We start from the raw sequence: 12,601 nt of genomic DNA on the forward strand, positions 1-12,601 counted from the left end.
CAGCTTAAATGATCACAACTGGCAAACGTTATATTACAATTGTAACTTTTCAAATAAAAAAATGTTTATAACAAACAATAAGTTAGAAGTATAGTCTGGTAATAATTTCTACTCATTTGTGGGTAGTCATGTTGATGTTTATAGTCTTGCTGTACTTATGGATCACAATCAGGGAGTTGTCATGATTACACATACAGTTGCCGACAAAATTATTGACACCCTTAACTAAAGATCATTCAAGACGCTTTTTATTTTTTTAATTGTTGTGAAATGTGGTAAGGTCGCGTAAAAGCCTTTTGTGTTTAGATGACTTTGTATAGTTATTTCATACACTGCTATACCAGATGTTTCTTTAAATCCTTGGCTGTTAATGGTGGATTTTTGCGAGCTGCTCGAACAGTTCTTTATGCTATAGTCGTACTTTTCCTGGGACGTCCATTTCTTTCCATCCTTTCAGTTGAATTAGTCTTCAAATACTTCCTGATTATTGTGGATTTTTGTATTACAATTTTTTTCCCCTCAACACTCTTTATCGATTCCCCTGCTGCTGTAGTAGTTACTGTAACAAGTGCTTTTCTCGCATCTGGATCCAACTCCTTTGTTTTGACCATGCTGTGCTGAGTGCACAAACTACTTTGCTTCAATTTCTGTGCGTGTTTTACAATTAATGTTTTTTTTATATATATATATATATATATATATATAATATTGCTAAATTGATAAGTAGTGGTTTCTAATTGATTAATAGTGACTAACTCAATTAAGACTAACCTTAACTTGCACAGACTTTAATTGAAAATGTGCCAATAAGTTTGTGATCAACAAATATTGTTATTTACACCAATATGATTAATATAGGTTATACAGTAGCTTCAGTGTATATTGTGAGAAACATTTAGGGAATGTCAAAAATTAAAGGAATGAACAGGTCAAAAGATTTAATCTTTAGCATTATTCATGCATGGTCTTGCACTAAATCTGCAAACACATTTCTCTTAGTTTAACCATATAACTTGTCATTAAAAAATGAAGTAATACACCCTCATGGTATGTGTTGCCACTTCCTACAGTGTTTGTCAGATCATTGGCATCGTCCTGGAATGGAGCCTGTCATTCTCAAAGCAGGTCTGCAGATTGGTGGTTGTTCATTTGTTATCAGTAATACTGTATATGCATTTGTTAAATATGTATGAAGCCAAATTATATGATATGCTATAAAGTAAGAATGTTTCTTCCATAACTTCAAACACTCAAAAGTACAAATTTGGAACTAGAAGCAATATGATTGTTAACCACAACATATTGTCCCTGACTTTAGTGTGTATAATTCAGGCTCTTAACTAATGAAGCATACAGATGTCAGATTTGTGTAAATGCTCGAGTAGAAGTCAATCTAGATCCGAGTTGTCCAGTCTTAGTCCTGGGGAACCCTTAACAGAGCACTGCAGGGCAAGCAGAAATCTGCACTCAATCATTTTAGTGGGTTGTGTATCAGGTGTAGTTGTCCAAACCAGAAAGACATTCACAAAAAAGGCACATGTTGAAAAATGTAGCAAACTTTTTTTTCTGTATTCTTCACAATAAAACAAGTACATGATCAGATTGCATATTTCCATTGTAACGTGCGATCCAGGACTTAATGCGTAAGCATTAGTGAAAAAGAAAAACACTATACTGCAGGTCAGCTTTGGTAAAAAGCCCCGTCACCACGTCAAGGTCCTGACCGATGGAGTGGGGCGTTAGGAGCAGGTTTAACAGAACTTCAAAATGCCTTCTCACATAACCCACAAAAAAAGAAGGACTTTCAAGAGGCTGCCTATCTAAAAATGACATCACCAATTTATAGTGACGTGTTATCAGTAAATCATATGGACATTTCATACTCTCAACTTCTATAATAAGTAATTGTCTAATATCAGTTAATAGGAATGGAAATCGAATTTGAAATTGAAGCATTAATGTCTGAAACATGTACACGTAAAATGTGAAGTTGTTTATCACTTCAGAATTACATCTACTGTACTTTTATATCATGTTCCACCCACCTTATTTGGCACAATATCACTTCAATACAGTGATTCAGCCCCTCCCCAGCTGGTTCAATATAACTACATTAAACAAGGTGGGTGTTAGAACTGACATCCAATTTACTTTTGATATCTCTGCCCTGGAAATACTCAAGTCAGGCAGTAATTCAGTAGTTCAGAAACTAAGACTACCATACCAATCAAAAATGAAAATTATATATATATATATATATATATATATATATATATATATATATATATATATATATATATATATATATATATATATATTACACACACACACGTTTATCATTTATTTAGATGTACATCTTCAAAAATACAGGGCGGCTTCAATAACTTATAATGTATTAATATTAATTTTCAATATCTCTCTATTTTTTTTTACCTTTCAAAACGAATGTACTGGCTTTCTTTCTGATACCCCTCTTCTCCTCTTTGGTGGCTTGTTCAGGATACTCACCTGTGCTGAGGTAGCGATATACCGCTCTCAAGTGATCCATATCGATTGGTAAATGTAGTTTTCTGAGGGGGAAAAAAACACAGTATTACAAATTTGTCCTGTAAAAAGAGAAATTATTTGATTACAATTGTACGACGGCGCCAACGAACTCCAACTGTCATTGTCAAGATCTGTGGAGCAAAAGCAGTGACGCGCATAGCAACAGAACGCTGACATGTCACATGACTCAGGGGGGGGGTTAAATTTGGCACGAGACCGTCAGCTTCCATCCGGGTGCTTCCAGCAGGAGGCGCCAATCCGCTAACGTGACGTCACGACGCGCTCGTCTCCATGGGAGCAGGGAGGAAGCGGAAGTGTGTGCGGGTTTGTTTACATTGTGTGTGTGGGACTGCGTGGGGTTGTTGAGCTGCAGCAGCAGAGAAACTTGCTAAATAAGTCAAGTGCTGACTGAATAACAAAGAGAGGCTCCCAATATTATTCATAATAAAAGCGTGAATACAGAAAGGATATCAGTCTCAAGCTAACAGTCAGTGAAGATGGACGTCAGCGTCTCCGTGTCGTTCTTTCAAGACGAGCTCGCCTCTACCATCGAGCACGCAGTGAAAGCGGCTGTAGACACCGTCTTGTGCCAAATCACAAAAGTTGTCGGCGGCAAATTCACTGAATTCCGAATGGAAATGGCTGGAAAGGAGAAAGAGAATGAAAGTCTGAAGCTGAGATTGGAAATATCAGAGAGCGAGTTGAAAGCGGTGCGTCTGTGTGTCAGCGCTGCGGATGCAAACATCAGACAAGGCCTCGGAAACATGAACACGGACTGTAAGAAACAAAACCATCCGAGGATTGAGAGCCAGGGGTTATTCACCAGAGTTAAAGGTGAGTTTAATAATGTTATGGTTCTTGTATGCCTTCCAGTTATTTAAAAATAAAATACAATTAAATACAGCACTACTGTAATGATTGTGTTTCCTTGAAGAAGGCACCGTTCACAATGTTGTATATATAATATCCATGATGTGTTATTTCATAGAGTTATAAACTCCACAGAATTACATGATTGTATTTATTTGTACAGTGAGAGTTAAAAGCATGTATAATTTTGTTTCACTCAGATTCTGGAGAGAGACGTGCTTTCAGTGAAGCAGAGGAGGGGCCAGTGATAGAAGCTGTTTACACACAAGAGGAAATCTGTGATCAGGAGTGGTGTGGAAGAATAATGGAGATTACAGAGCTGACAAGTGTAGAAAGTAAAGAGATCCCTGAACATGAACCTGTCCACATTAAAGAGGAGGCCGTAGAGCTGGAGTGTGATCACATCACAGAGGAAGTTAGTAAAGAAAATAAAGTCGATACACTGGAGGAGAATATAGTTAAACTGGAATCTAGCCATTGTGAAGATTATCCTCCTGAACAGATCTGCATGAAACCCAATCAGCCTGTCTCTGAACACACTGATTCAAGTGTTGGAGAAGAGGGCACTGTGCTGGGGTCCATTCAGAGGAAACATCACCCCCCTCAGGAAAGAGCTGCAGATGGAAAGGAGGAAGGAGCGATGCCGTCCACGAGCAGCACAGCATGTGAGTAGAATGTCAAAGATAGAGTTTATATAAGAATTGCAATTGTTTTGTGAAGGCTAAAGAGTTTATCATCTTTCTTGCTTTTCAATGTTGTGATTGTTAACAGTGATGGCTGTGAGGTGAAGCCTTTCAGGAAAGTGGCTGTGATTCAATGCTGTGCAGTAACCTTGGCTTCTGTTTCCTGCGCTTCTAAAGCAGATCTAGGAAGACGCACCTCCACTCCAGCACCCCAGAGCAAAATCTCTTCTGATGGGAAACTGCAGCGTAAGCAGAAACACAGAGATTCGACACCCCAAGATGATTATATGAAGAAACTGAGAACTCGCTCGGTTCAGAATCTTTCTGCACAAGATAGCCGACCACTTCCTGTGGGATATACAGCGACTCCACATCCCGACAGTTCTGCAACCCAGGGCAACTTCATTTCCATACAAACTCCCCAGCAGATTCCTTCAGAGCAGATCTTGTATCACTGTACTGAATGTGGCACCAATTTCAGTAACCGAGGAAAGCTGAAAACACACCAGCGTATTCACACAGGAGAGAAACCGTTTCACTGTGCAGAGTGTGGGAAGATATTCAGATTTGCAACTGGATTAAAACTACACCAACCTATTCACACAGGAGAGAAACCATTTCACTGTGCAGATTGTGGGAAGGGTTTTAATCAGAAAGTACACCTTCAAACACACCAGCGAATTCACACAGGAGAGAAACCGTTTCACTGTGCAGAGTGTGGGAAGATATTCAGATTTGCAACTGGATTAAAAGTACACCAACGTATTCACACAGGAGAGAAACCGTATGAGTGTCCTGACTGTGAGAGGAGTTTCAGTTTCAAAGCTAACCTGCAAAGACACCAGCGAATTCACACGGGAGAGAAACCGTTTCACTGTGCTGATTGTGGGAGGCGTTTTAGTCAGAAAGGTGCTCTTCAAAAACACCAGCGAATTCACACAGGAGAGAAACCGTATGAGTGTCCTGACTGTGGTAGGAGTTTTAATCAGAAAGGAAGCCTTCAATCACACCAGCTAACTCACAGTACAGATAAACCATTTCACTGTGCTGATTCTGGGAAAGGTTTTAATCATAAAACTTTACTTCAAGCACACCAGCGAATTCACAAGGGAGAGAAACCGTATGAGTGTTTTGATTGTGGGAGGAGTTTTTATCAGAAAGGTGATTTTCAAAGACACCAGCGAACTCACACAGGAGAAAAACCATATAAGTGTCCTGACTGTGGGAGGCGTTTTAATCGCAAAGGTAACCTTCAAGTACACCAGCTAACTCACACAGGAGAGAAACCATACGAGTGTCCTGACTGTGGGAGGCATTTTAATCAGAAATGTAACCTTCAAACACACCAGCGAATTCACACAGGATTGAAACCGTATGTGAGTCCAGTATGTGGGAGGAGTTTCCGTCGAAGACGCAGCCTCAGAACACACCACATAACCCACACTGGGGTGAAACCTTTTGAGTGTAGTGAGTGTGGGAAGAGATTTGCAGTGTCAAATAAACTAAAGAAACACAGTCTAGTTCACAGAGATTCAGTCAGTCAGGACACTTAAAAACAAAACAAAAACAATTCAGTTTACTCAATGAAAGCATCTCAATCACACCAGAATACCAAAGCAGACCCTGCGTCTCTCTCGTCGGTTTCAAATGCAGGCAACTGTGAAAATAAACTAATTCAACTCAAAAAATCCCAAGCCTGCTGTGTATGCAAATGATTGTAGCCCTGTTTCCTACAGCAGTGCTTCTGAAACTGGGGAGGCACAGAATGTATCTTGGGGGGGGGGTGAGAAAGCTCATGCAAACATGTGTAGAAATGACCGCACACATCTTAATCTGTATATATATTAAAACAAATGCTACTGCTGACACCTCCTGCCACACGAAGTACCGCAGACGAGAGGAAGGGTCCCAGGGTGTCAGCTTCAACAACATCACTGGGGAGTGGCTTCCAGACCCTCACAATTCTCTGTGTAAAAAAAGCGCCTCCTATTTTCTTCTCAATTTAAGGGTTCATATTTCCAATGATAGATGACAGAACATTAGTAGCTACACCACAACCCTGCAGTTTTGCAATTACAGACGCACACATTTCCTGGGCGAGATCCTTCGTCACGTAGCAGCTTTGTGAAGATCCCGGTGATTCCAAAGAAAAATCATTCAAGTCGCTTTGCCGGTCAGAGATACTTACATCTATCATTGGAAATATGGAGGAACTTGTGTATGAATTGCATTCAGATATAAAAGATGATGTAATGGGCTTCGTATCTTCTCATGACATCATTAGATCTAAGATGGAGCAAAGCTTCGACAGCTTTGAAGATCAATTTACAAACTTTAATACCGAAGCTAAATGGAAACAACATTTCACTGAATAATGGGGTGTATTTGTATTTTGATTTTAAGTTGTATAGTTTGGGAATTGAAATAAGTATCGTGGCACTTTGAGGGCTGGTTATGCAATGGGAATTTCTATAAATATGGAGATATAAAGGAAGATGTAAATATCACTCCTTCCACAGAAGGTGCAGGTTTGTCACTGCTTCCATTGAATTGAGGAGATTGCAGTCAAAAGTGTGTTCACAAAGAACGTCCAAAATATGAGATCCAAAGGCAACCAAACCACTCACCGTGGATACAAACTTTTGGCTGTGATGTCAAAATCTCCCGAGTTAAAGTGAAACAGTAACAAAGTGTCATGTTCTGGAGTTAAATGCATTTGTGTGAATTACAAGTTGGGCTACAGAAATAATACAAAATAACCCAGGATGGCAGTGAGGACATTTTGATTTGTAAAATGATATTCAAGTGTACTTTTTTTCCTTTACCAGCAGTTATTCTTGTGGATGAACACTGTTGTCTAAAAGTAACTGACATCCAAAAATTATAAACTGTACTTGGTGTCCAAAAGGTGTATTTTGTGAAATAAATGCTTTGATTTAATAGAGTCATGTGTGTGGATCCCTTTTTAGAATTTGTATGAAGTGTATTTAATTACTGTTTTGTCTTACAAGTATTCCTGTAGCATAGTATTTAATCTATGAAGCTGAATATTTATGAGTGAGTTAAAATTACTAAATAGCAGTGTGACATTTACACTTACACCACAATATAGTTAAACTTACACTGAATGAGATGACATTTAAACTCCTACAGTGTTGAAAACTTTACTCTCTAGCAGGGTTAATTTCTTAACACTTTCCAATGTGTTCAATTAACACGGACATCGAGGGAGCCATATGTTCACTACAAAAGTGTCAGAGTTAATTATGGGTTAATCCGGCCTTGATTGAAGGTATATTTTAGGAACAGCTTGTGGCACTGGCAAGATACAATTAAATAAATAAATACATAGCCATGGTCCAGGACGTTAAACAGAATATGAATTATTAAACACATAATCAGAAAACAAGTGATTCACATGATTGATTGTATAATAAAATCACTCTGCTGTGAACTTGCTCAGCACATCGCTACACTTGTGTACTTATAAGCAATGTGAGTACAAAATAACAAAACCGGGAAGATAATGTTACTGTTTCTGACCGGGACAAAAACATGAAGTCTGAACACTGGCAAGCCCGGCTTTACCGGGGCGTCTGGTCACCCTGGTCAAGGAATCCATTGCCGTCAGCTTCCATCCGGGTGCTTCCAGCAGGAGGCGCCAATCCGCTAACGTGACGTCACGACGCGCTCGTCTCCATGGGAGCAGGGAGGAAGCGGAAGTGTGTGCGGGTTTGTTTACATTGTGTGTGTGGGACTGCGTGGGGTTGTTGAGCTGCAGCAGCAGAGAAACTTGCTAAATAAGTCAAGTGCTGACTGAATAACAAAGAGAGGCTCCCGATATTATTCATAATAAAAGCGTGAATACAGAAAGGATATCAGTCTCAAGCTAACAGTCAGTGAAGATGGACGTCAGCGTCTCCGTGTCGTTCTTTCAAGACGAGCTCGCCTCTACCATCGAGCACGCAGTGAAAGCGGCTGTAGACACCGTCTTGTGCCAAATCACAAAAGTTGTCGGCGGCAAATTCACTGAATTCCGAATGGAAATGGCTGGAAAGGAGAAAGAGAATGAAAGTCTGAAGCTGAGATTGGAAATATCAAAGAGCGAGTTGAAAGCAGTGCGGGAATGCATGAACGCTGCAGATGCAGACATTAAACAACCTCTCAGAAACATGAACCCCGACTGCAATGAACAAGACTTTCAGAGGAACGAGAACCAGGGATTATTCATCAGAGTTCAAGGTGAGTTTAATAATGTTATGGTTCTTGTATGCCTTCCGGTCATTTAAAAATAAAATACAATTAAATACAGCACTACTGTAATGATTGTGTTTCCTTGAAGAAGGCACCGTTCACAATGTTGCATATATAATATCCATGATGTGTTATTTCATACAGTTATAAACTCCACAGAATTACATGATTGTATTTATTTGTACAGTGAGAGTTAAAAGCATGTATAATTTTGTTTCACGCAGATTCTGGAGAGAGACGCGCTTTCAGTGAAGCAGAGGAGGGGCCAGTGATACAAGCTGTTTACACAAAAGAGGAAATCTGTGATCAGGAGTGGTGTGGAAGAATAATGGAGATTACAGATCTGACAATTGTAGAAAGTAAAGAGATCCCTGAACTTGAACCTGTCCACATTAAAGAGGAGGCTGTAGAGCTGGAGTGTGATCACATCACAGAGGAAGTTAGTAAAGAAAATAAAGTCAATACGCTGGAGGAGAATATAGTTAAGATGGAATCTATCCGCTGTGAGGATTATCCTCCTGAACAGATCTGCATGAAACCCAATCAGCCTGTCTCTGAAGACACTGGTTCTAGTGTTGGAGAAGAGGGCACTGTGCTGGGGTCCATTCAGAGGAAACATCACCCCCCTCAGGAAAGAGCTGCAGATGGAAAGGAGGAAGGAGCGATGCCGTCCACGAGCAGCACAGCATGTGAGTAGAATGTCAAAAATACAGTTTATATAAGAATTGCAATTGTTTTGTGAAGGATTAAGAGTTAATCATTTGTCTTGCTTTTCAATGTTCTAATTGTTAACAGTGATGGCTGTGAGGTGAAGCCTTGCAGGAAAGTGGCTGTGATTCAATGCTGTACAGTAACCTTGGCTTCTGTTTCCTGCGCTTCTAAAGCAGATCTAGGAAGACGCACCTCCACTCCAGCACCCCAGAGCAAAATCCCTTCTGATGGGAAACTGCAGCGTAAGCAGAAACACAGAGAGTCGACACCCCAAGATGAATATGTGAAGAAACTGAGAACTCGCTCGGTTCAGAATCTTTCTGCACAAGATAGCCGACCACTTCCTGTGGGATATACAGCGACTCCACATCCCGACAGTTCTGCAACCCAGGGCAACTTAATTTCCCTACAAACTCCCCAGCAGATTTCTTCAGAGCAGATCTTGTATCACTGTCCTGAATGTGTCACCAATTTCAGTGACCGGGGAAAGCTGAAAATACACCAGTGTAGTCACACGGAGGAGAAACCGTTTCACTGTTCAGAGTGTGGGAAGAGTTTTACTCGGAAAAGCAGACTTCAGTTACACCAGCGAATTCATAAGGCAGAGAAACTGTACGTGTGTCCACTATGTGGGAGGAGTTTCAATCGGAAAGACAACCTGAAAATGCACCACACAAAAATCCACACGGGAGAGAAACCATACGAGTGTCCTGACTGTGGGAGGCGTTTTAATCAGAAATGTAACCTCCAAACACACCAGCGAATTCACACAGGAGAGAAACCGTTTCACTGTGCTGATTGTGGGAGGAGTTTTAATCGGAAAGGTGACCTTCAAAGACACCAGCTAACTCACAGTACAGATAAACCGTTTCAGTGTGCTGATTGTGGGAAAGGTTTTAATCGTAAATATAGACTTCAAGCACACCAGCGAATTCACACGGGAGAGAAAACGTATGTGAGTCCTGTAAGTGGAAGGAGTTTCAATCGGAAAGACAACCTCAGAACACAGCACATAACCCACACGGGAGAGAAACCTTTTGAGTGTAGTGAGTGTGGGAAGAGATTTCTAGAGTCAAAAAAACTAAAGAAACACAGTCTAGTTCACAGAGATGTTGTCAGGTAGGACACTTACAAAAAAAAAAACAATTCAGTTTACTCAATGAAAGCATCTCAATCACACCAGAATACCAAAGCAGACCCTGCGTCTCTCTCGTCGGTTTCAAATGCAGGGAGCTGTGAAAATAAACTAATTCAACTCAAAAAATCCCAAGCCTGCTGTTTATGCAAATGATTGTAGCCCTGTTTCCTACAGCAGTGCTTCTGAAACTGGGGAGGCACAGAATGTATCCTGGGGGGGGGGGGGGGGTGAGAAAGCTCATGCAAACATGTGTAGAAATGAACGCGCACATCTTAACCAGTATATATATTAAAACAAATGCTACTGCTGACACCTCCTGCCACACGAAGTACCGCAGACGAGAGGAAGGATCCCAGGGTGTCAGCTTCAACAACATCACTGGGGAGTGGCTTCCAGACCCTCACAATTCTCTGTAAAAAAAAAAATTGCCTCCTATTTTATTTACAATTTGGTGCATATTTCCAATGACAGATGTTAGAACATCAGTAGATACACCACAACCCTGCAGTTTTGCAATTACAGACGCACACATTTCCTGGGTGAGATCCTTCGTCACGTAGCAGCTTTGTGAAGTTCCCGGTGATTCTAAAGAAAAATCATTCAAGTCGCTTTGCCGGTCAGAGATACTTACATCTATCATTGGAAATATGGAGGAACTTGTGCATGAATTGCATTCAGATATAAAAGATGATGTAATGGGCTTCGTATCTTCTCACGACACCATCAGATCTAAGATGGAGAAAAGCTTTGACAGCTTTGAAGATCAATTTAGAAACTTTAATACTGAAGCTAAATGGAAAAAACATTTCAGTGAAAAATGGGGTGTATTTGTATTTTGATTTTAAGTTCTATAGTTTTAGAATTGAAATAAGTATTGTGGCACTTTGAGGGCTGGTTATGCAATGGGAATTTCTATAAATATGGAGATATAAAGGAAGATGTAAATATCACTCCTTCCACAGAAGGTGCAGGTTTGTCACTGCTTCCATTGAATTGAGGAGATTTAGAAATCGCAGCCAAAAGTGTGTTCACAAAGAACGTCCAAAATATGAGTTCCAGAATAAATTTCCCGTAAGGCAACTCTCATTTAAAGATACAGCTCTCATTTTTTAAAAATAATAATAAATACAGATGCAAAAATACTTCATAGTATCATCAAAAAATATTGTGGCCAGATTCACACACATAAGGTTAACCATCCACACATATATAAGACAACAACATAAAGAAAAGTGAACTTGTAAATATTAGCTATGACCTTTAACCTCTAAAGTCAGCAACCATTTTGTTTCTGCTGATGTGGCACTATCAGCCATTTTTATATGTTGAGGTATCACTGGTGGCCATCTTTTATACACGGCTGACCAGCAACAAGGAATACGAACTTTTTTCTTTGAAATTATATTTTCTCTTTGCTTGTGTTGTTCTCCAAGAAAGGGGTTACACTGCAGTGATTTGGGGAAAATGGGGGAAATGGTATGTCAGAATTCATTACTCATGCATATCACAAGCACACACACACACATTCATACATGAAGGGAAGTAGGAAAGGTTCTTGGAGTCAACAAAAATACCTTGGTACAAAAATAAATTAAAAAGCCACCCTGTCACACTCCTTTAGTTTATTACAGAGCCTGTGACTTTGAAAATGGGGAACGTCCAGACTCCAGCAACACTCAGGAACACCATGGAGGGGCTGCTGTTTGAGTTACTAGCCGAGAAAGTGGCTTGTAAGAGACTCTTTCAAAACGTGATCCCCGTAAATGTAAAAATGTTCAACAACTTAAAATGTATAACCAATTTAATACATAGAGATGCTGATGCTCAAGAATGGCAAGAGCTGTTCGATACACATGTAAAACCACATAAAACCCTAAAGGACTTTTTAATGAATATAGTATCAAGTGTTTAATGAAATAGACGACCACATGTTTATACATCTAATTGTTTTGTATGCTTATTATTATTATTATTTATTTCTTAGCAGACGCCCTTATCCAGGGTGACTTACAATTGTTACAAGATATCACATTATTTTTACATACAATTACCCATTTATACAGTTGGGATTTAACTGGAGCAATTTAGGTAAAGTACCTTGCTCAAGGGTACAGCAGCAGTGTCCCATACCAGGGATTGAACCCACAACCCTCCGGTCAAGAGTCCAGAGTCCTAACCACTACGCCACACTGCTGCCCTGATGTCTGTTTTAATAACCTGGCTAGGTTTTTAGGAGATGAGGATGTATCAAAAGAAGTACAAAATGGAATACTTAGTGACTTACCATGAATGTTTGTGTAAAGACTTTATAAGCCTCTTGATAAACTGAATAAACCTTTTGAACTACAGTTGTCTCAGATGTGTTATGATAAACTTTGAATAAAAACCTTTTGAACTA

General features: G+C 39.8%; 2 protein-coding genes across 2 annotated transcripts; both read left to right on the forward strand.

Annotated features, from left to right (window-relative positions):
* Positions 1-2,850: 2,850 nt before the first annotated feature.
* On the forward strand, positions 2,851-7,044 carry LOC117967258 (zinc finger protein ZFP2-like). Its single transcript, XM_059017688.1, has 3 exons — positions 2,851-3,381; positions 3,618-4,082; positions 4,281-7,044. The coding sequence occupies exons 1-3, from the start codon at positions 3,045-3,047 to the stop codon at positions 5,651-5,653; spliced, it is 2,175 nt and encodes a 724-aa protein (XP_058873671.1). The 5' UTR covers positions 2,851-3,044; the 3' UTR covers positions 5,654-7,044.
* A 1,797-nt stretch (positions 7,045-8,841) lies between these two features.
* On the forward strand, positions 8,842-12,601 carry LOC131724787 (gastrula zinc finger protein xLCGF3.1-like). The gene is made up of 2 exons (XM_059017540.1): positions 8,842-8,954; positions 9,150-12,601. The coding sequence occupies exons 1-2, from the start codon at positions 8,842-8,844 to the stop codon at positions 10,186-10,188; spliced, it is 1,152 nt and encodes a 383-aa protein (XP_058873523.1). The 3' UTR covers positions 10,189-12,601.

The sequence above is a fragment of the Acipenser ruthenus genome, chromosome 57 (assembly GCF_902713425.1).
Source record: "Acipenser ruthenus chromosome 57, fAciRut3.2 maternal haplotype, whole genome shotgun sequence".
NCBI lineage: Eukaryota > Metazoa > Chordata > Actinopteri > Acipenseriformes > Acipenseridae > Acipenser > Acipenser ruthenus.